The following is a 23,350-nucleotide window of genomic DNA, read 5'->3' on the forward strand; positions in this document are numbered from 1 at the left end:
ACAAAGGTTTTTTTTTTTTGAAAATACCTAGGAAACAAAGTTATAGACTCAAAATAGTAGTCAACTTGGAAGATTATTTTTACATCACAAAACGTGGTAAACCATCTCACTCATGAACATTTAATCCCCTTTATTTAGAAAGAAACAGTAGGATTACGTCTCGAGGGCATAAAGTACCACTCTCTAATGAATACACCATCTCAATCGTCCGGAATAAAGGATCAGCTGCATCAGGATCGGATCCACACATGGATGGATGTCTTTGAATCCTTCACGTAAACGGTAAACGGTGACATCCTCGACGGACCTCCAGGATGCTGCCACGTGCACATCCTACCATATTATTAAAGAAGCGGGATGGTATCGTAGAATGAATTTGAGCACCAAATTAGGAATATTCCTGGGGGACAGAAGCCGAGAGAGGCCCCAAGAAGCAGTGAAAGTTGACAGGGGCATTCTTGTAAACTAACCGTACATTTTTCATCAAGGGTACCAGATAATTTCTCTAATAACACCTAAAGCACCGCATGGTCTTTTGCCCCATTTCCCTAATTACCCCCCAGATCCAATTGAATTCCCATCTCATAGCACAAATGGAACTAATCACCAACGGCCTCCCCTCTCTTTGTTATAAATAGCCTCCGGAGATCCGCACACTGGCATATTCCAAGAAGAGAAAACGGGTAGACTGAAAAACCAATCTTTCTCCCCAAATCCAATCTCTTCCACTCGATTTTGCGCTTAGATCGCTCATTAAAGACGGCTTTATTGCTCATTTGATCTGCTTCCATGTCCTCGGAGCAGTTCACCTGGGAAGGGGGCCACCGCTATGCCAAGATGCCATCGGAGCCGTCGAACTCGTTTGGGCTCCAGGTGTCTGAGCCGGTGAGGATTTTTGACGAATTGCCGAACGCAAGCATCTTGTCGGTGTCAAGGCCCGACGCAAACGACTTCACGCCCGTGCCTTTCTCCTATACCATCGAGTTCCAGTACAAACAGGTGATTTAGGGTGGTTCTTGAGTCTTATTCGGTGTAATTTGCGTTTTCTTTTTTCATGGTTTGGGCATTCGAGTTTTGTTAGAAATTCTGAATCTTGATGCGGTATTTTAGAGGGTTATGTGAATTAGGGAGGAATTTGATGAAGGGGTTAGTTTTGAGATTTAGGGTGGGATTTCTGACAGAAATTTGGTTTCTTGCATGTCGGGCGAATCTGTTTAGAGTTCTGGTTTTAGGAGCCAGTTTGGCAACCTTGAGCTCTTTACATATGAAGTTAGTGTTAGCAGAGTGAGGTTCTCTTCCTTCTTCGGTTTCCCAGAAAGATGTATTGAGTTGGGTTTTGATGCTTTACAGTACTTTCAGTACATGAGAGACCTTACTGAGTTGAAGAGCACATAATGTATATAAGATTAGTAAGAATATTCTTTTGTTATTTTCATCTTATATTCTTATTATTGTCATATGTGTGTATGTGTGCACATTTATCGACTGTTGTATTGCTTAAATTTAGGTTCGTCAATTCCTACCTTGATTAAATATTCCATTTTTTTTATCAGTTTAGGTGGCGCTTAGTGAAGAAAGCCCGGCAGGTTCTCTATCTGCATTTTGCATTGAAGAAACGTGCAATTATTGAGGAAATTCATGAGAAACAAGAGCAGGTTTGCTTTTGCCCAGTCATATTATAAACTCTGTGCAGTGGATTTTTAAATATTTTCACTTATTTAGCATAGCTTTTCTTCTCTGTTTTGTACTGACACAGTTTTCTACATTAGTTCTTCAGCCTTCACTCGCCTCTGTCAATTCATTCATAATTTTCTTTTCACCATTTAATCTTTTCGTGCTTCAGTCTCCAACATTTCATCTTATCTCAAGTTAACCATTATAAATATATATATTTGCTTTGTTTCAAGATTTTTACAAGCTCGTTTTTTTTTTTTGTTTTTGTGCCAAGTTATATTTTTTATTCTTAGTAAGTTCATCAAACGTTTGTCATATGAATCTCATGTAATATGTTGAGGAATTCCATGTTTTGTTCCCTTTTGCCATGCTGTGGTCCCTCGTGTCTCTTTTCTTGTTTCTCATGTAGGTTCAATGCCATTTACCACCTTTGAGTTGCTATTTAATTTTTTTTTTCTGGACATAGATTATGCATTTGGTATGGCATAGGAGTAGGAATGCTTTATCTTGGTATGTAAGTTAATGAGTTCTCTTTTGTTTGATATCATGCACTAAAGGTAAAAGAATGGATTCAAAACCTTGGGCTTGGAGAGCATACTCAAATTATACAAGACGATGATGAAGCAGAGGATGACCATATTCTTTCACAACATGATGAAAACTCTACTAGAAATAGGTAAGAACCGTTCAAACCTGATCATATTGGCATGTTTCCAGGATTAGGTTCAGATTGTGAAACTGGATATATCAGGTAAGATCACATCATCTGCTCTATAGGATTCTTCCTAGTTTCTTTATATTGTGAAACAGAAATAGGTAAGTACCATTCAAACTTGATATCCTGACACTTTTTTCTGATATAGATGTATGATTGTTCAATAGACTGTCTCATATACAGAAGACAAGTATCATAGATAGTCATTAAATCCAAACAACCTGCTAATATACATATACAATGGTGTATTGTTAAGCTAAACTGTAAATGTTGTTCCTGTGACTAAACTATAAGGAAATAGTTTTTCATCATCCTGTACTTCCATGTCATATATGTATTTCTCATCCTAGAAGACAGTTGTGAGTAATTGAATCGTTAAACTATATGTGGTTTTCACGCAGGCAATGAGGCAAGTTGGTCACATTGTGATGAAAATTATTAGGATATGCATGATTACCTATTAGAGTTTCCACGATACAGTTATATCCTTATTGATCAGTATCCTTGCTACTTGCTTTTAGTGAGTTAAAAGTTTTACTACTTTTGCAGAAATGTTCCTTCTAGTGCTGTATTGCCTGTCATTCGACCAGCAATTGGGAGGCAGCAGTCCATTTCTGACAGGGCAAAGATAGCTATGCAGGGGTATTTAAGCCACTTCTTGGGTAACTTGGATATTGTAAACTCTCAGGAGGTACGTTGTCTTCTGCTTAACTCAGACAATGTTATATTAGGTTTCCTCTTTAATTGTTAGGGAAATATAACCTCCAAGGAAGGTGGAATTATGCAAGATGCAATCATACTAAGCCAGCCTTTCTCTAAGAGAAAGTTTCTCTTATAGTACATGCATGCCCTTTCTCTCGTGTAATGTGGGGCATGTGTACTCTTTGCTTGGCTCAATGTTTCTTCTTTATACATTCTAAATGATGGTTGGACCTTACTTTCTTCCACCCAATGATTTGATTGGCAATACTTTACTCCCATCTGTTGTTTAAGCTGCAAATGAGAAAAGTTGTGGTATTGAGAACATCATAAATTTAATGGTGTGACATGCCCAGTTGAAATTTTCACCTAGTTTGATTATAACTTTTGGACCAAACCAACTCCTATAAGCTGCAGGTTTGCAAGTTTTTGGAGGTCTCACGGCTATCATTCGTGACTGAGTATGGGCCTAAGCTAAAAGAAGATTATGTTACAGTGAGACATTTGCCAAGAATTCAAATGGATGATGATAGAAGATGTTGTCCATGTAGCTGGTCCGGTTGTTGTAATGGCAACTGGCAGAAGGTACATTTTCTGTCAGATAAAGTATAGAATAATACAAGTTATAGCTACAAGTTCTCAGTTTCTTTTTACCGATGGAATTCTTAATTCTGATCTCTGAACTAGAACGAGAAAAGCCTTATATATGCAGAATTTGGAGTAAGTATATCCCCGGGAGGCCAGGACTGAGTGTAGCAAATGCAACTATAGTAAATAAGAAGCATGATGAAGAAAAGATTGGATTTGACAGTTAGATGTAGTTGAGTTAGATACATATTTGGCATTTCCCTTGCTATATATCTTCTAATAAAAGGCTTTCTTGAGATCATTTTATCAAATTAATTGCAACTATTGTTGATGGTCGAGCTGGCATCATATTTGATAGGTTTCACTGAGTTATCATAACTAATGTGTTACATATAATTGATACTCAATTTAATGTACTCATGTTTCTCAGTTTTGATGACACTTGAGATTTGGGCTGACGAGTTAGTCGAATACTCCTTTGCAGGTCTGGGCAGTATTGAAGCCAGGATTCTTGGCTTTACTGCAAGATCCACTTGATACCAACCTTCTAGATATAATTGTTTTTGATGTATTACCAACCTCAGATGGAAATACAGAAGGCCGTGTTCTTCTAGCAAGGGAGACAAAGGAACGCAATCCTTTGCGTTTTGGGTTCCAGGTATGTTGAAGAATTTTTATTCTTCTAAGTTGACATGTTTTATTTTGACATCAATACCTTTCATTCTGATTTTGTTTTTTTACTCCATTAGTACAATAACACAACAGCTAATTTAAGACAATATCTGGGTCATACAGGTAGTCCATCTAATCAAGAGGCCTACGGAATCCTTGATAGTAGTTATCATAAGATCCTAGGAACGTATAGAACTGTGTGGCTCTTCATGCATATGCTACTGTCCCACCTTTTCTTATAGAATCTTGTGTACCTTAAGTCTTACTATTTTTTTCCTCCACCATGATCCATAGTCACTTCACTAGAGATTTCTCTTCATCATTTATCTTGTAAATCTTTTACATGGTTAGTTTTGCAGTCTACAGAACTATATTCCATTGCCACTCCAGCATGTACCTTAAAACTTTTCCAGTGAAAAGCTACCATATTTTAGTTTTCTTTTGGGATCCTAGAGATAGTGCTGTCTCAAACTTATTCTCTTGTTTTTATTTATTTTAAAAGCTATCTTCTGGGAGTCGGACAATAAGGTTAAGGCTGAGAAGTAATGCTAAAGTCAAAGAATGGGTTGCTGCAATAAATGATGCTGTGCTACGACCTCCAGAGGGCTGGTGTTATCCTCACAGATATGGTTCTTTTGCACCTCCTAGAGGTTTGATTGAAGACGGAAGTTTGGTTCAGTGGTTTGTTGATGGCCAAGCTGCATTTGAAGCAATGGCTTCTTCAATTGAAGAAGCCAAATCAGAGGTCTGTTTTCTCCTTTATTTATTCTAGAAGAAGAATCAGGTTTTTTTATCAAACTACAGAAGTCTGAAAAGAGAAAAAGTTCAATGCAGATATTCATTACTGACTGGTGGCTGTGCCCAGAATTATATCTCAGACGTCCTTTTCATGTTCATAGGTCCTCTAGGCTTGATGCTCTGCTGGAGGCAAGGGCTAAGCAAGGTGTACAGGTATTTTCTGCTTACTTGGGGTGGTCTTAGTACAGTTTGATCTGCTGCTTTGGTCTATTGCGGGTATATGGTTATTATATAAATACTAAATAGTAAATACAGCAATTTTCAGAAGTGAATTGCGTGGACACATACATATACATGTCATGAGTAATAACCGTTCCTTATTTGCTCATTTTATTTGCGGTATGATTTTGATAAGTGTATTTATCTATACAAAAAGTTCTGTGTTTCTTGGACATCTTTGTATATATTACTTACGCGTACTTGCATAGGATAAAATAATTATATCTGACTTATGTTGATTTTTATTTTTCGAATATGTGAGATGATGCGATTACTAATCATGACATATTTATGCACCTCTCTTTTTTTTGGAGTTTTAGTTCATTCTTTCTTTAGCTTATTAATGTTATATTAATTGTAAATTCAGAGTAAGGAGATGGCCAGTTTATTGCTTTAGTTGGGAATAACATCTTGTGAAATATTGCAGATTTACATCCTTCTTTACAAAGAAGTTGCTATTGCATTGAAAATAAACAGTGTTTATAGTAAGCGAAGACTTCTCAACATTCATGAGAACGTGAAAGTTCTGCGTTATCCTGATCATGTCTCCACAGGCGTATATTTATGGTACGGGAGTCACTAATTCACTATGCTAAGATTGACTTGTCCACTTGACTGCTATATTTTAAAATTTTACTTATTTATTTATTTTAACTTGAGGCTTTTTTTTTCTTCTTACATCCAAGGTCCCATCATGAGAAAATTGTGATTATTGATAATCAAGTATGCTATATCGGTGGGCTTGATTTGTGTTTTGGTCGTTATGACAACTGGGAACATAAAGTTGGTGACTTACCTCCTCTGATTTGGCCAGGAAAGGACTACTACAATCCCAGGTAACTTTATGTATATATTCAGGACTAGGTCAGAGTGGGGCATGGATTTGACATCAGTTCGATTTGACATATATTGTACATCAGTCTAGTTATGATCATAACTGTATCCTAGGGAATCTGAGCCAAATTCTTGGGAAGATACCATGAAAGATAAGCTGGACCGTGCAAAATATCCACGCATGCCCTGGCATGATGTCCAATGTGCTCTCTGGGGACCACCTTGTCGTGATGTAGCAAGACATTTTGTTCAGCGCTGGAATTATGCAAAGGTTTAGTTATTTATCTACTTCTATTTAGTTTTAATACTTCTTTCTTCTGGATCCTGAATATCTAGTCTTTGCCAGAGAAATAAAGCTCCAAATGAGCAAGCGATTCCGTTATTAATGCCTCAACAGCACATGGTAATTCCACATTACATGGGAAAAAGCAAGGAAATGAGCTCAGAGAGTAAGCAACAAGATGCTGATCCTAAGAATGACTCCTTTGCCTCTCGTTCCTCATGCCAAGACATCCCATTGCTTTTACCTCAAGAGCCTGATCGACTAACCTTACCCAGCAGAAATATAGAGGTAAATGGGTTAGACACGAATCATGGTCCTTCAGATCAGCCAAATAGGAGCGGTTGGAATCAGCACAAATCTTTCCGGAAGACAAAAGTTGAGCATGCAATTCAAGATTTACAGATGAATGCTTTCGTGGATGATCTTGGTTCACCACCGCCTTCAAGGGAAGCACATTTTGATGTGACCTCACAACAAGAGCCAGATAAAGATTGGTGGGAGACACAAGAGCGAGGTGATCAAGTTTTCTCGGCAGATGAATTTGGACAGGTTGGTCCCAGGACACCATGTCATTGTCAGGTTAGTTTACTCTTCTTTTCAATGGAAGATTAGTGTGATTTATGTACAAGGTCTTTTCTTGATCAATTTAGGGTTTATGATTATCTGATAAATCGACTTGTCTTTTTGGGTATTTAGTTTTCTCTTCACATTAATTTTGCACTGAAAGTAAAAGAAGTTAAAATGTTGTGCAATGTTACTTTGGCCTTCTATTGCTTATGGTTGTAGCTTGCATATAGGGGTTAAAACATGTTTTCTCTAATACTAGTGTTTTCAATTTGAATATACCATGCATCATGTTAAGTTCTGGAATAACTTTAAGAGATGTCAAAGGTGCATAATGTAAGTAGCTTCTGACTTGTTACATTCTTTTAATCTTATTTATGTAGTACTTACCTTTCTAATGTAGGTTATTAGGAGCGTCGGTCAATGGTCTGCTGGGACAAGTCAAACAGAAGAGAGCATTCACAATGCTTATATCTCTCTTATTGAGAAATCAGAGCACTTTATATACATTGAGGTATGATTTTCTTTTCCCAAGTTTAGTTGTATATACATTAAGCATCTCTATTTTCAGAAATACTTTTGAAGCCTGTTCTTTAGAATGAACCTAGTTGAGCATTTAGATTTGCGGTGAAAGACATATATGGTTCGCTCTGCAAAACTGCGCCATGATTCTGAGACGAGAACAAGAAATCCTCTTGTTATTTCATGAATTTGATAACTGCCCCTATTAGTCCATTCTTTTATGGGCAGGAGTGACAAACCATTTCCTCCACTTAAACAGAAGCTAAAGTTATTAAGCTTGCAAAAAAAGAAAAAGAAAAAGAAGACATGTTTGCACACACACACACACACACACACACTGATGGTGCCTCAATTTTATTATTTCAGACTTTCAGTATATTTAACCTTGAGAACTTTCCATGGTTATCAAAATTTCAAGATCTCATATGTCCTATATACTTGTGATTCATTCTCTATGTTTTCATGTGTTACTTGGGGAAATATATCATTTGTCTAAGATGGGTAAGGCACGAAATATTGAGATGGAAATGTCATAAGGCAGTCTTGCACATAAGATAGTGATAGAGAGCTGTATGAGTTTACTGTCAGACTAATGAATTTTCTACAGTAATCCTCTTGTCATATGATGTGAATCTTGCCATATTTTAATGCTTTCTATATATTGACAAATATATTTGCACCTTACTATTCGTAAATTGTTTAACTAATGATTGGAAGTAACAAGTCTACTTTACATATATTAGCAGCTGCTTTCTCACTTGCATACTTTGCAGAATCAATTTTTATATCAGGTCTTTCAGGGGATGACACAATAAAGAACCGTGTATTAGACTCACTCTACAGGCGTATAATGAGAGCAGAAAAAGAGAAGAAGTGTTTCAGGGTTATTATAGTCATACCCCTTTTACCTGGGTTTCAGGTAGTATGCTTTATCAGTATTGCATGGTGCACCATGTATCCAGGTAGCTGTTTACTCAATCGTCCTTTACTGCAGGGAGGCATTGATGATGGTGGTGCTGCATCTGTGAGAGCAATAATGCATTGGCAATACCGAACCATCTGTAGAGGGCCAAATTCGATACTACAGAAGCTTTATGAAATAATGGGCCCTAAAGCACATGATTATATCTCCTTCCATGGTCTTCGAACATATGGTAGACTTTATGATGGAGGTCCTTTGGTCACCAATCAGGTGAAGCCCATTTCAGTTTTTTTTTTTTTCTTTTTCTCTTTTCTGATATACCATGGTATACCATATTACCATGTCACCATCTTTTGCTAACTGACGGATTATGTCTCCAGATATATGTGCACAGCAAGTTGATGATTGTTGATGATCGTATAGCATTGATTGGTTCAGCTAATATAAATGACAGAAGCTTGCTAGGATTGAGGGACTCTGAGGTATTGTTTCGTTATACAACTCACCTTCTATTTTTTCTCTAAGACAATGACGTCCTCAACAGCACAATAATATGGTAACTACTTAGCATAGAATACTTCAACTATGTGGTCTGCACGTGTTTTCAGACCATTTCTAATTGTTCTACTTGTAAGGAAGTCAAATATAAGAAACACTTGACACATTCTTAATATTTACATTGAAAAACACAAGCATATACAGATATCCATCTTGTAAGGGGCACTTATATGCACAGCATATTTGCTTACTAGAGGATGTGTTCCTTTTGTTTATTTATTGATTTTCCCGTTCTATGAATTATGTCTCCTTTTGGTCCAATTGTAATATTTTGCTATATTAAAGAACATTTGTTTACAAGTTCTTTTTTGTCCTTATTGCAACCCAGAAAAACACATGGGAGCATAGTAAAGCTACCCGAAGGCTTGGCCTCTAGTCAATTTATCTCAGTTCCTAGAATGTGGCATCCTGTTTTTCCTTCTGCATGGCACTAGGAATTTGTTGGTCATCCTACTCTATTGCTTAGGTCTTGCAATATGTCCTTAAGATAGAGAATTTAGTTTGTCAGATTATAACTCTAGAAATCAGTTACAAAATAGATATTCTTTTGACCCTATTGTGCAATTTTCCTAGTAAATTACTGTTTACAGTTTTTGATTTTGAGAAGCTACAGGTGGCAATGAGTTCAGTTTAGTTCGGTTTGAAGATCCTCAACATGCATTTATCTATGATTGACTTTTTCAAAGAATGAATGAGCCGCTCGGACCTTTGGTGAAATGAGAACAACCAAACAAAAGTAGGAGAAAAGTAAAAGAAGGAAAAAGGGAAAGGAGTTTTATGATGTAATATAAAAAGTAGTAGGGCTTTCATTAAATGACTTCTCTGGTGAGACTCTTTTGTTTCTTTTTTTGAACTGACCATTTTACTTAACTTAGGTCCCTCCTCTGTCTGTCCTTGATTTGTGGTCTTAAAACTTAGCTACAAATTAGGGTTGTCTGCCTAATGGAATACATCTGGTGGCCTGGTAGGGACTGATGAAGTGAAACTCGGCCTGCTTAGTCTCAGGTTAGATTAGTTGACCCATGCTCCAACCAATTACTTAATCTTCCGAGTTGTACCAGTTTATTTTTCACCCCTTTAGGCAGATTGGCTTTTCTGGGATGGGAATCCCATCGTTGCAGGACAGTGAATTAAGCATGTCAGAGAGATTCTTTTGTAGCTCACGAGAAAGTTCAGATTTCCTTTATATTCTTCAATTGCATTCTTTTCTTTTGTATGACAAAAGAATGGTTCCCCACATGGTTTAGTGTACCAATCACCTTTTAAATTCCAGTTAAATGCACATTTTACTGCAGTTCCCTTAAAAGATGAAAGGGGAAAACATAACAGTACATTAATTATTAACATCTAAGATGTCATGGAAGATAATGGTCAGGAATAGCTTTCATAAATTGCTGGTTTTAATTTGTTTCCTAGATTTTTTTAATCGTATTATCTGAAGCAAACAAACTGATTTTTTTTGCAGATTGCACTATAGCCTTTTCCTTTATTTCGTTGCTCTTCTATGGTTTGTTTATTTCATCTTTTCATAATCTTTATCTCCTACTGCGTGCTCAGATTGGTGTACTTATTGAAGACAAGGAATTTGTGACTTCACATATGAATGGAAGGCCTTGGAAAGCTGGAAAGTTTTCTCTTAGCCTTCGTCTCTCCCTATGGTCTGAACACTTGGGTCTTCGTCCAGGAGAGGTATGAATATATGTAGCTTTTCTGTAATAGCACCTTTTTTAATTTGGTGTCATTTGATACCTAGCCCTTGGTCTTGTATGATAGTTGTCTTTGTGGGTGTGGTCATGTAAGATAACAGATTCAAGTTGCACACCCGACTGCCTTCTAAGCCATTTTATGTATCAATTGACATTGCTGTATCTTCTGTTTATAAATTTAAAATTGAGTTCTTTTAACCAGTCTGCCAACTTACCAAGAATGTCCTTTTATTAGTTTATTTTAGAATAGCATCTCTCCTGGTCACTTAGAAAGCTTTTGTACTTGTCTGAGTTGTTCTGTGTTGAGACAGCGTACCCATTTTCACATGTGCAATCTGTTTCCTTTTTCTACTCCTGCTGCTTTTTTCTAACTTATTCTTTTTAATTTCATATATTTTGTGCAACCTTTTTATGCCACAATTCCAATCTGAACCTTTATATGGGACTTTGAGAATTAGGCTATGAACAATCAACAAGCAATACATCTCTTTTCTTAAATTTAGAAGACTAAAGCTTTTATTTAGTAGTTAGATAACTCGGCAGCTGTTGATTATGTTACTTTCTGCAAAATGAGTTTAACTCCTATTAAAATGGGAATCTAGGGTATAAGAGGTATTTAGTGAACCCTTATTAATTAATAAATGAGTTTCTTGCAATCTCTGCAGATCAGTCTGATAACAGATCCTGTTGATGATGCTACATACAAGGAGATTTGGATCGCCAATTCTAAGGTGAGATGAATGGATCAGTAAGCAACTTTTTTTTAGCTTCCTCCATGTTAGGCAGCTGGGTAACTTTATTGTGTTACTTTTAAGGTTCTTTACTATTTTCTTTTTGCGTCTAGCAGAACATACTGTGAAGTTGTTACTAGTATATTTGTTGTTTCTTTTATATAATTATCTTATTGACATACTAGAATTTCGTTATGCTTCTTTCAAATTAAATATAAACTTGTGATCTTGTAAGAAACTTTCAAGTAAAAAATTGCAAAAATCTATACACGCAGACACCCCCCACACATCTCTCTAAATATGCTTTAATTCATATTTTGTGGTACAAGATTCTTTCTTTTCTCATCTCTGAATGACTTCATCCATCCCTTCCTTTGGCAGATGAATAAGATGATCTATCAGGATGTATTTTCTTGTGTTCCCAATGATCATATCCACTCCAGGTATCATGAGAATTCAAAATTTTCATCTTTCTTTTCCTAATTGTATTCTGCTCCTCGTAAGTTGAAAATACATCTTTTGAACAACGTTGAGAATTAGCAGATATGCACTTCGACAAAGCACTGCCTACTGGAAGGATAAAATCGGGCACACGACCATGGACTTGGGGATCGCTCCTGAGAAGTTGGAGGCCGAAGGCACTGATCCAATGGAGAGACTACAATCACTTAGAGGCCGTGTCGTTTGTTTTCCGTTGGAGTTCATGGAGCAGGAGAATCTGAGACCATTTTTCGGCGAAACCGAGTTCTATGTAGCTCCCCAAGTTTTTCACTAGACCTCTCCTGATTCTTAGAGCAATTTCCTTCTACTGATCAAAGTTATACATATTGCAAGGGCCGTACATAAATTGGATAGCTCGAGTGGTGATTCTTTAAGAGAGTTCAGGCCTTTGCAAGAACAGCTAGTGTGACAACATTGAATTTTTTAGTTAGATAGCTCGAGTAGTGATTCGATTCATTCATTCATTCCTTATCAATTGTAATTAGTACTTGTAATCATGTTTCCATTGTATGATTCATTGATCTGTATTCTTGCATATGCCTATAAGTTCTACTGGTAAACCTCTTCGGGTGTCATCTAGCTGACCTCTATAAACTGTTCGTTTTTCCTTTCCTTTTCTTTTTGTCCTAAGAAGAAATTAGCTGGTTTTTTTTTTTGTTAGAAAAGAAGTTCCATTAATCACAACAACGAAAAAAAATGATGCAAAAATACATTTAAGATAATACTTGGTGTATATTTATATAAGATTTCGTACAAACAACTCTTCTTGAGAGGCTTTTATTTTTAATTTTGAAAAAATTAAACCGGACCGCTCGCACGCGTCTCAAAACATAACCCCACCTTCCCCCACACCCAATCCTTGTATTCCCGTAGTTACATAGCTCGATACGCCGCCGTCGCCATCTCCTCCGTCCGACCCGGCAAACCTAACCCTCTCCTCTGCTTCCACTCACTGCCGGCCCGAACCCACCCCTTTCCTCGTTACCATTAAAAAGCTTGGCTTCCTTCCCTTCATTACCGTCTTCTGTTCGCCCACCACTTGTTCGATCATTTGCTGCAAACAAAAAAATCCATAATGTTTGAGCCATCATGTGGGCAGATGTCCCCTTAGCGATTTAAAATTTCCTGCGACGATTTATAGGTGACCCATCTCAAATTTTAGGGTACATTCATCTTTTCGTTGTAGAATGATGTTTTGTTCTTGACCAAACACATATACTTTAATTCTTCATAAACGTTTTTTGTTGTTCTATGTTATGTGGGTTTAGGGTTTAAAGTTCTGGTTGAAATTTTGGCAAATTGATTTAGCCACTGGTTAGCATCAGCATCATCTGACCCTTATATTGCAGACTTTATTAATTAGTATTTGGCAATCTGAGTGTCGTGAATTCTTTAGTTGGTTCGAACATTCTTGTTTATCCGTGTTTGTAGATTACCACACGTTAGCTGGACGATTTTATCTCATAGGATTGACCTAGAGTTTCGAGTCAATTTCTTCTTATTGTAAGACTGAGACATCTCAACCATATCTACTCATATTATCTGAAATTACAAGAAACTAATTGACCTAATGAAGTAGATGACATAAAATAACCTATCTATAGTATGTTTCACATTTACTACAAAATAATGATTAATATAAAGAATATTAACTAACTTGGATAAAAGAACCAACTAACTACTGAAGATGTGGCATTGCATAGTACAAAACAATATGCATGTGGTGGTATTGATCAACTCAATCTACAGCTTGGCTTCAATTACTATGTTATGTATATTCTGGACCACAGTAGACAAGTTCCTAAACTTGTTGGGGAAGCTTTACCGGACGAAAAGGTCAACAACTTGAAGGGGCCAGAGCATTGAGGAATTAGATGGTGCACACAACTTTAGTGTGCCATTGAGTTATGTATAGTTGAATGCACATCTAATATAACAGATATGACTTTAGATAATAGATTAATTGTTAAAACACAAAAGGTTTTCTGTGTTCAATGGAAAAGGTAAGCTTTTCTGGGCATTCTTTGAGTTGGCTAGACAGGAACACAATGGAATTTTTTTATAAGAATATGTCCTCTCCTAAAACTGCAATTTTGATTCATCCTTTTACTACATTCTTCCTTCTATACGTACTGTTAGATCTTATTTGCTAACTGCATATAAATAAACTTTGACTTGTTATCTGTAATCAGGTCTGCCATCTTCTGTTGGCAGTTTCATGGCCTCATCATCTGAAATAAAACCTGGCATACCTGTCAGTCTCAAGGAGTTATCCTCATCTCCAATGTTTAAGCAAGGTGCATCTCTTCGAGTTGCTGGAAAGTAAGTGACAACTAACCTTTAATAGGATGACCTCAAATCTTTGATGCATCCGAGCGTGAAATTTACTGTCATAGTTCTGTATGTTAACCTTGGAAGAAATCATGAACAATACTAGTTAGAAAATTTTGATCTTTTCAGCTCACCTGGACCTCCAGTATCAGTGTTGAGTATACAGCAGGTAGTTGTCTTCTAGTTCTGCTGGTTGATGCTATTTGATGAATCTATGCTTTTGTCTCAAACAGCAAATGCAAAGCTTTCAAATGTTATTCTTAATTTTTCTTGTTGGTAGAAAATTTGTATTTATATGCAATCAATTATTTATTGTTCATGTAAATTTCATACTCTATTAGAAGACTGCATTAATATATGATCTTGAAGATCAAAACATCTCTCTTTAATGACACTGAGCTGTAAAACAAGACCTTTAGTTTGGTTCCCGTTTCCCTAGAAAGGGAATGATAACAATAATCTACAATATGGAAAATGTTCTTCACGTTGTTACTAAACCGTTCCTGAATATTACCTCTCATTATTGTCTTGATGTCTAAATGTGAAGCATGAGTAATGAACAAAGCAGTTGTAACTGACATGCTTATTCCTATTCGATATATAAATATGCAAACAAGTCGGTTAAGTGGGAATAGCTTCATATAAGTTTATTTGGTGTTTCTTGTGATCTGAAGCACACTTGGATGATGCTTGATGATTTTCAGGCTTCAATCATATAGTGTGGATACTGCCATTGCTGTTATCACTGATGGTGGTGCGAGCCTCATGATTGATACGCACCACTTAAGGGACAAAGGTTTCCGTCTTGGCTCCATCTATCAGTTCATTGGGGAACTCCTTATTCAACCAGATAACCATGTTAGTCATAAATCATCATTCACTTAAGCCCCTTTCTCTCTCAAATTTGGTACTAATTTTCTATTTTGGTCCCTCAGGCAACCTTGCAGGCACGTGTGGGGAGAAATGTGGATGGAATGGACCTCAACCTCTACAAGCAATCTCTACAGCTTCGTCGGCAATTTGAATCCGAGCTCTTGAGTTCCAGAAGAAGAACTTGATCTACTCCTCTGTGTCAGAGGTATCAATATAAAGTTTTGCTATTTGATGGCTAAATTCCAACACAAGTAGTAGAAATGATGTCAATATTTTTCACTATGTCCACCTGATCAGAATGAAAATCTTGTGCCTTATGAAACAGCTATCCTACTCATAATCCTTTGCTTGTAATACTATAGTAGACTCCACTATTTTTTGTTGTTAATAGTGTTATTGCTTGTTCTGAAGGAAAAAAAAAATCTTTAGGTATCTGTCACAATTCATAGACACAAAAGTGGTGGAAGATATTGCGAAAACATGGGGTCATGATACTACTACTATGTGATGCTTGGATATGCCCATACTTGGATGTCCTTGTACACAAGACAAGGACAATGGTGGTTAATTTCTGAGCACTTTCTTGGATTCCCTTCAAGGGAATTGGATCACACTCTTGCCCACCACTGAGGTGAAAATGAGATGACTCACCACTCTCTCGTGCACCGTCCATTTCTCCTTTTTTTCAAGGTGCAGGTCAGCCATGTGAATCTTGTCCTCTTGAAACATCCAAATTTGTGCCCGTGTTTAAATTTGTATTCTCTTGGATGTGAATCTATTCATCTCTTTGAATCAAAGATCTGACATGACAAAGTGGATGCATAGTGGAGGTGTGGATGGATATTGTGGGATCTGGTGGAAGTCCACTTAGGATAAAGTTTTCTGGTGCCCAACTTATCATTTGGACGTATCTCCCACTGAGTAATTTTATTCTTTCAACTTCTAATTTCTTCCTTTCTTTCTTTCTTTCCTTCCTTCCTTCTTTTACAGTTAGTGTAAAATTCCTTCATAAAGTACTTTTTAGTTTTTTGGAAGCCATTCTTCGAGCAAAGAGGTCAAATGAGAAATCCTTGATAACATCGGATTGATTCAAACCTATCTTTCTATATGTTCAGACAAAACTAGTTACCTACTTAGAATTAAATTTGAACGACAAACTTTTTGATTGTACAGACAAAACTAGTTACCTACTTAGAATTAAATTTAAATGACAACTTTTTTTATTGTCCTGCAGGGCTGTTATCTTTCTGAGTCACAATGTCGTGTGCATGCATTCATCTACCACATGACTTTGGAGACACTTCTCTATTGCCTATAATGGGCTATTCAACCTTAGAGTAGTTAGAAATCTGCCATTGATTCCTAGCCATGAGTGCCATCTTTCCTTTTCCTTTTGGTAAAGTCTTATTATTAGATTGGTAGCCATGAGTGCATGTCATTTTAGGTGCTGATGGGTATGTGTATCTCTCTTAACAAATAGGTGAATCATTCCCTTTCGGACACCACCATGATAAGGACATCAAACATGTTCTTGGACTTCGTCATTGTCATCAGAAAAATCAATACGCAACATTCAAACTGATTAAATAAAGGCTCAATGGAAGAAGAGGAAATTAAAATATGCAGTAAAGTAAACAGATAATGAAGGTTTTGTTTCAAAGTAAGGTAATATAATATATTGCGTGGATAACATATATGAAGTTCTGCATATTATTTTATATATAAGAGGCTACCTAAAATACTTCAAAGCTACTATCAGAATTGTCAGTTAAATTTCCATTTGATTTGTATCTGAATACTATCAAATACATCTCCCCCATGACTTAATATGTTATTTATTATAATCTAAGACCCTGATTGAATAGAGACTATTCATTCATATAAAAATGGCCTTTTAGTTTTCTAATCTATCAGGACCACAATTCAAGATATATATAAATAGGTTATATTTCTCTATCCTCAATAGTATTTTGGGATGAAAAGGTCAAGAAGATCCAGCATAAGAATATTAGCCACCTCATTGGAGACTCGGGCATAAAAATATAGATGGAGTTGTTACTTGTTAGGTTGGGTTTCTAACCAATAATTACATAAAACTATGATATTAACGCAATAATTAAGTTCCAGAACCCATCAAAGACAAAATTAACACTAAAAATTAGGTGGTTTAAGGATAACAATCAAATAACAAATTAAAATTACACCTACCAAAACAAATCAAAGCACAAGAGGAGCTCTAATAACTAATCCGAGTGTCTCCAGCCAACCGTTGAGTTGCATGCGATTGGGACCGCACGATCAAATGATGGGGACCTGCATCCAAGCGACACGTGGAAATCCCCAGAATGCCCTCCATTCTTCCCGCCTCCATCAACTGTTCACGGGATATAACCGTAATAAACTACCAAATGATCCCGTACACCAGCGGCACGAGTACGAACAAAGTATAGAAAGGTGGAATAGAGTACTTCACGGTTTTCTCAACCCAAAAAAGAAAAAGAAAAGAAAAAAAGAGTACCTAGGAGATAAGACTCGCAGAGAGCACTAGAAATGGAGTGCAAGCAATTGAGAGTAGTCATCCCTTTAAACCGCGGCACAAGCTGCTCTCTCTCTCATGGTAGCCATGATTTCTTTCGCCAAATTTAGCATTCCTTCAAGCCTCTTCTTCACAATTCCTTCAATCCAATCCAAAACTTGCTCCTTTACACCGAAAGCTCCTCTTTTTCTCGACCCAAACCTCCATCTGGGGAGATAGAAGCTATGCTGCTGGCTTAGCAAGCTAGTTCCTCTTGTTGGGTCGTGATTGGGTTCTCGGTTCGGGCCTAATGCGGCAGTTCTCGTCGTTTCTGAATGGATTGGCGAAGTCTATTTATACTGGAAAGGGGAAGGTTAAGGCAAAGGAAGGGGGAAGGGAGGTGGCAGATGAGTTCGCGAGGGAGGCGAAGAAGAAGGAGACGATTTTGAGGTCTTCGGGCACGATGAGGTGCGAGAGGTCGATGTGCTTCGCTTCGGTGTTCTCGCAGCGAGGGGAGAAGGGTTCGAATCAGGATTGCTCTATTGTCTGGGAGGTACCAGTTCTGCTCCAATAGGATCTTATAATTGATGTTTAGTTGCTTCTCATGATAAGAATGATCTCGTTCTGAGTATAGTTGAAAGAATTGGTGCCTGATGTGCATTTTGGAGCTATGATTTCTGTATAATTTAATTATAGATAAATATTTTTAAAAGGTTTCTGAACTCCTTTTGGTTTGTAGGAATTTGGATGCCAAGAAGACATGGTCTACTGTGGAATATTTGATGGCCATGGTCCTTGGGGCCACTATGTTGCGAAAATGGTCAGAGAGACCCTTCCTCCATCTCTGCTTTGCAATTGGCAAGAGACTCTTGCTCTGGCTTCAGCGGTAGCTGATGAAAAATTTTGCCCATTTGACATATGGAAGCAATCGTATGTAATAACTTGTGCAACAGTCGATAAGGAGCTCGAGCAGCACCGAGGGATCGATGCCTTTTACAGTGGCACCACTGCACTGTCAGTTGTCAAACAAGTAATTTTCTTTTGTTGGATGATCATGAAACTATCTAGTTGATCTAAACTTCTTTTGCAAAGGGAGATACACTACTAAATTAACGGGTAAAATGGCATCGCCTCGTCTAATATCATTCTAATAGCTCTTTTCAGAAATTACTGTGCTAGTTTCTATTTAAAAGCAATTTCTCCTGAATGGAGTTCGTAGAGTTTTTATCATAAAATTCCCATGCATAATCATGAATGGATTCTAGATTCTAAACTGCAGTGTTTGAAAAAGAACAGAAAGCAATTAGGAATTGAAGTATGCCCTTGTCAGTTGTTGTACTTGAAGTTGTAGTAATTCTAGTCAAAGAGCAATATCAATGTGATAGCTTGCTATTTTATATACTTCAAATGTAATTAAACTCATATGTTAACTGTTGATTTGTCTTAGGATGACCTAATAGTAATTGCAAATGTTGGCGACTCTCGTGCGGTCTTGGCTACCATTTCTCACAATGGGAACTTAGTCCCTGTCCAGCTTACTGTTGACTGTAAACCAAATTTGCCACGTGAGTCTGCAGCTTTACATATTTCCAATGCATATGAAGAATGATCAATGACATGAATTCTTTAGGCACATCTAGAATAGCAAAGTTACACCATCATGGTTGTGATACCCCTACTTGCTGATCTCAGAGGAGGCAGAGCGCATAACGCAATGCAATGGGCGTGTATTCTGTTTGAGCGATGAACCTGGCGTACATAGGTTATGGTTGCCAAACAAGGAGACACCAGGATTGGCAATGTCAAGAGCATTTGGAGATTATTGCGTCAAGGATCATGGACTTATATCTGTGCCTGAAGTGACTCAAAGGAGAATTAACAACAATAAAGATCAGTTCGTCATTCTTGCAACCGATGGGGTATGTGCAAATTGACCTAAACTCATATGATGCTATGTCTGTTATCCTTCAGTCTTTTCTTCAGGATCTAGCTTAGGGCTTTATTTGTTACTTTTACTTGATTGAAAACTTTTTTATTGAAAGAAGAAGACGTGATTTTTTTTTTTGGGGGGGGGGGGGCGGGTTGCAAAACTCGAAACATCTTTACATTCACCCAGAATGAAATCATTTGCAGCCTAGTATCTCTGAACTGTTTCAGACTTTCAGTTGTCCCTCTATACCAAAACAGTTGGCTATCCATTTCAGTGAAATTTATGAAGAGTTGATACAAATAGTTGTACTTCTATAGAATTTTATCTTGCTATATGCCATCTCTACTCTTCTTTTTTTCAGGTATGGGATGTGATTTCAAACGAAGAAGCAGTGCAAATTGTTTCATCAACCAAGGAAAAAGAGAAGTCTGCAAAACGGCTTGTGGAGTGCGCTGTTCGTGCATGGAAGCGCAAAAGGAAGGGCATAGCAGTTGATGATTGCTCTGCAATATGTCTCTTCTTTCATTCCTTCTCACCCTTATCATGTTGAACTCTCATCAACAATCCAAAACCCGATTATAACATCAATAAATTCTTAAATTGCTAATTGTTTCCTTCTCATCAGTATTCACTTTTTGGATCTTTCACTGCTTGTATGTTGATTTGAGCTGAAGCCTTGAAAACTGAGATTTGAGAAAGTACTTTTATCAATCTATCCACTACCTAAAAATGAGATTACAAGTAGAATGTCCCTTTTTCTTTTTAAGTTCAAATTCCAAATTTCATTCAAACAACCGCGGGGCCAAAGGGCGGAACAGTCCACTCCTTTGTCATACAATTCTGAATTGCTAGGTTGGCTAGCAAGTGGACCTTCATGTTGTTGACCCTACTAGTATAGCACACCCTATGAGAAGGATGCAAAGAGATTCACCTCGAGCATTTCCATATGATTGGTCTAATAGACCAATGGATATCTTCATGATCATCATTGATGGCCTTAACTACTTTGGCTGAGTCATTGAAAATCCAATAGGTTTTGTCCGGGCAGCATGTGGAAGCAATGCCAATGCCGGCCAATACTGCTAACGCCTCGCCATGAATGGCGTTGGAGCATTGCTCTAAGAATAGCGTTTTTCCCAGGATATGCTTGTTTGGGTGACGGGCAACCAGTATGCCAACACCGCCAAGCTGCGTTAACCCAGACCACGTAATCCCCGGCTCGGGTACTGCGCTCAGATCCATGCTATTAACATACAAATAGAAGAACAAAAACCAAACAAGCTGAAAAGTGCTATAAAATAATGCTCAAGGGTTTTATTAGTTGATCATTTGGGCTATTATTAGGCTTAGCATATTTACTAATTAATGTTCGATAAATCTGGGCTTAGGCCCAACTAAGCCCACTTTAGCCTGGCCTTAAAATGCCAATTTCCACAAATCCCACGCCACTTCTTTCCCATCTCCACCCACCAATCACCAATGCAAGCCAATTACTCCTCCAAATCCTACATCACCTCATCAACGACCGTCCGATCAAGATCCAACGCTCACCCAACTCCCTCATCCTTCCTCCCTCCTCGCTCCAACGATCCTCTCCCTTCCTCCCGTGCCATCCGATCACGGCCGGTATACTCACCTCCCCCTCTCCGCCGTCATCACTCCCATCTCCTGATGGCACTTCCGAACTCCACCTCTCCCCGCGGTGACCTCACCGAGCTGGACACCGCCGTCGACTTCGAGGCCGTCGCGTCACCCGACGGCTATATATCCATCTGCGGCTTCGGCTCGCTCCTATCCGGTAAGGTTACTGCTTCACCTTCTTCTCCTCAAAACTGAAACCTTAACTCCATTAGCGGATCTCTTTTGGTTCCAGAAAAGAGCTCGAGGAGCACGTTTCCTGATCTCAAGAACTTTAGGGTCGGAGTATTGCGCGGGTTCCGCCGCGTATTTGCACATGTTGCCCCAATCTTCTTTGACCGGGGGATCGCCAACGAGGAAACCGGGGTTCGATTCGAATCCATTATTAGGTCTCTGCATTTGAATTATTTTGGGAATGATGGAACTCATTCGCGACTTGGGAAGTTTTCAGGAGGTGTCGAGCTTGAGCGTGGAGCCCTGCGAAGGGGGATATCTTTTGGTGACCGTGTTTGAGATCAAGAAAGAAGAGGTATAGCTGTTGTTTTGGTTAGGGTATGAGGATTTAGCGGCAAAGATTGCAACTTTCTATATTGCTTCAGCGTTTGGATTGTGATCTCAGATAAAAGTTGTAAAGGTTTCATTTTTGACTTAGGTTGATGGTTGAATCGTACAGGTTCCTTCATTTATTGAGAGGGAGAACGAGTTCAGGTTTCTAGCTGTGAGTGTCTGAGCTTTACTTTGTTGCTCTGATGTGCGCTAATTTTGCTTGTATCTTACTTCTTTGCATTTGTATATATGCATGTCTTAACTTGCAGGTAATTCCTGAAGAACTTGATGGATCTCCTTTTCCAAATCCAGCAGTAAGTGCTTGTTCTTGCTGGGTGTAGCATTGCAGCTTTTGTTGGTTCTAATTTTTTTTTTCTGTGGTTTAGTAGTTATGGTAACAGATTGTACCTCTTGGGAACTTGTTCAGGTGGTGTGTGCTAGATATACTGATGAAGAGTATTTTCAAGTGAGATGCCAAGGTAAAATTGAAGCTTATTTTTGGATTCTATAATCGTTCATTTAGTATAGCATGAAGAATTCACATTGCATGAAGAAATCAACCTGATCTTCTGGACATTTTGATGCATTTTTATTTGATTGTGCTTTTATGACCATATTCAGACATGAGCAGATTGGATAGATTCACTATTGGAACAACACTAGGTTAGAGAGCGTTGTGAAATTTTGTTTCACTCCTCTATTTGTTGTATCCAAATGAAATTGTTATTTCCGATAGGCCAGGATTTTCTCCTTGTGTTGCATGTTGGAATTGAGAGTTCAATTTATTTCTGCAGATCTTTTTAGTGATCCTACATCATCTTCTGCAGGTAGCAAGGAAATATTTTTCCAGAATTATGGACGATACAACATCCATAAGATATGGCGAGATGATATTCTACCATGTCGCATATATCTTAGACATTGGTAAGTGTAGCAATATTCAGTCATTTACGTTAAATTTTATTACAATCATCAGTCAGAAATCCATTAGAATGTTGTATGTAATTCTCCAATCACTAACTGCATCTTGATAACTATATGTCTGATGAAATTTTTTTACATAAATCTGAAAGATACATAATATTTTCCATTCCAACCATTATTGATAGTTATATGTCAAGTTACAATGGTAGTTTGTTAAGACGAATTTGCATATTGCTTTTGTTTTCATGTAGTTACGCCTAACGTAGTTCTGCAGTGTTTTGGCAGCAAAAAATCTTGGGAACCTAGCTTATGATAACTTCTTAGATCACACCTTCATCAGTGATCGTAGAACAACTATTCGTGAATACTTGGCCTCAGCTGGATCAGGCATCATGGAGGAAGAGCCTCCAGACTCGCTCAAGAGCCGTTATGGAGGGTAATTTGACAGCTTTAAAATGGATGGGATTGAAAATGCACTACTTTTGGAACTGCACTTGGTTTTGTATAAATAACTCCACAAATCGACTCTCATTATATTCACGTGAATCTGAAGGAAAACTGTATTCTCGTGCAATCATCTTATGAATGGGATTTGCAAATTTGTGGT

At 37.7% G+C, this 23,350-nt stretch overlaps 4 protein-coding genes across 9 annotated transcripts; all 4 read left to right on the forward strand.

Moving 5' to 3' along the window:
* The first annotated feature begins 655 nt into the window (after positions 1–655).
* LOC140782919 (phospholipase D zeta 1-like) lies at positions 656–12,565 on the forward strand. The gene is given in 21 exon segments (XM_073129799.1): positions 656–999; positions 1,554–1,655; positions 2,232–2,350; positions 2,939–3,080; positions 3,506–3,673; positions 4,161–4,334; positions 4,851–5,093; positions 5,183–5,299; positions 5,793–5,932; positions 6,052–6,201; positions 6,314–6,470; positions 6,546–7,061; positions 7,450–7,560; positions 8,342–8,348; positions 8,351–8,487; positions 8,563–8,760; positions 8,871–8,972; positions 10,606–10,737; positions 11,420–11,485; positions 11,867–11,928; positions 12,029–12,565. Coding segments are annotated over 21 exon segments (3,285 nt in total). The 5' UTR covers positions 656–789; the 3' UTR covers positions 12,261–12,565.
* Positions 12,566–12,754: 189 nt separating this feature from the next.
* LOC140781249 (CST complex subunit TEN1) lies at positions 12,755–16,557 on the forward strand. 6 transcript variants are annotated; one of them, XM_073127164.1, is made up of 5 exons: positions 12,848–13,127; positions 14,179–14,308; positions 15,022–15,175; positions 15,253–15,395; positions 16,425–16,557. In XM_073127164.1, the coding sequence occupies exons 2-4, from the start codon at positions 14,205–14,207 to the stop codon at positions 15,373–15,375; spliced, it is 381 nt and encodes a 126-aa protein (XP_072983265.1). In that variant the 5' UTR covers positions 12,848–13,127; positions 14,179–14,204; the 3' UTR covers positions 15,376–15,395; positions 16,425–16,557. The 6 variants fall into 6 exon arrangements, with proteins under 6 accessions (XP_072983263.1, XP_072983265.1, XP_072983264.1 ...); XM_073127163.1 differs by lacking the exon at positions 16,425–16,557 and adding an exon at positions 15,620–15,744; XM_073127162.1 differs by lacking the exon at positions 16,425–16,557 and having other exon boundaries at positions 12,755–13,127; positions 15,253–15,578.
* A 1,049-nt stretch (positions 16,558–17,606) lies between these two features.
* On the forward strand, positions 17,607–20,242 carry LOC140781247 (probable protein phosphatase 2C 34). The gene is made up of 5 exons (XM_073127159.1): positions 17,607–18,258; positions 18,445–18,735; positions 19,153–19,270; positions 19,398–19,624; positions 19,997–20,242. Exons 1-5 carry the CDS (start codon positions 18,016–18,018, stop codon positions 20,183–20,185), a joined length of 1,068 nt encoding a protein of 355 aa, XP_072983260.1. The 5' UTR covers positions 17,607–18,015; the 3' UTR covers positions 20,186–20,242.
* Positions 20,243–21,013: 771 nt separating this feature from the next.
* LOC140781248 (uncharacterized) lies at positions 21,014–23,342 on the forward strand. Its single transcript, XM_073127161.1, has 8 exons — positions 21,014–21,433; positions 21,509–21,639; positions 21,725–21,802; positions 21,947–21,991; positions 22,089–22,133; positions 22,247–22,298; positions 22,647–22,743; positions 23,018–23,342. The coding sequence occupies exons 1-8, from the start codon at positions 21,115–21,117 to the stop codon at positions 23,181–23,183; spliced, it is 933 nt and encodes a 310-aa protein (XP_072983262.1). The 5' UTR covers positions 21,014–21,114; the 3' UTR covers positions 23,184–23,342.
* Positions 23,343–23,350: the final 8 nt, after the last annotated feature.

The sequence above is a fragment of the Typha latifolia genome, chromosome 2 (assembly GCF_019914945.1).
Source record: "Typha latifolia isolate L0001 chromosome 2, TyphaL0001v2, whole genome shotgun sequence".
NCBI lineage: Eukaryota > Viridiplantae > Streptophyta > Magnoliopsida > Poales > Typhaceae > Typha > Typha latifolia.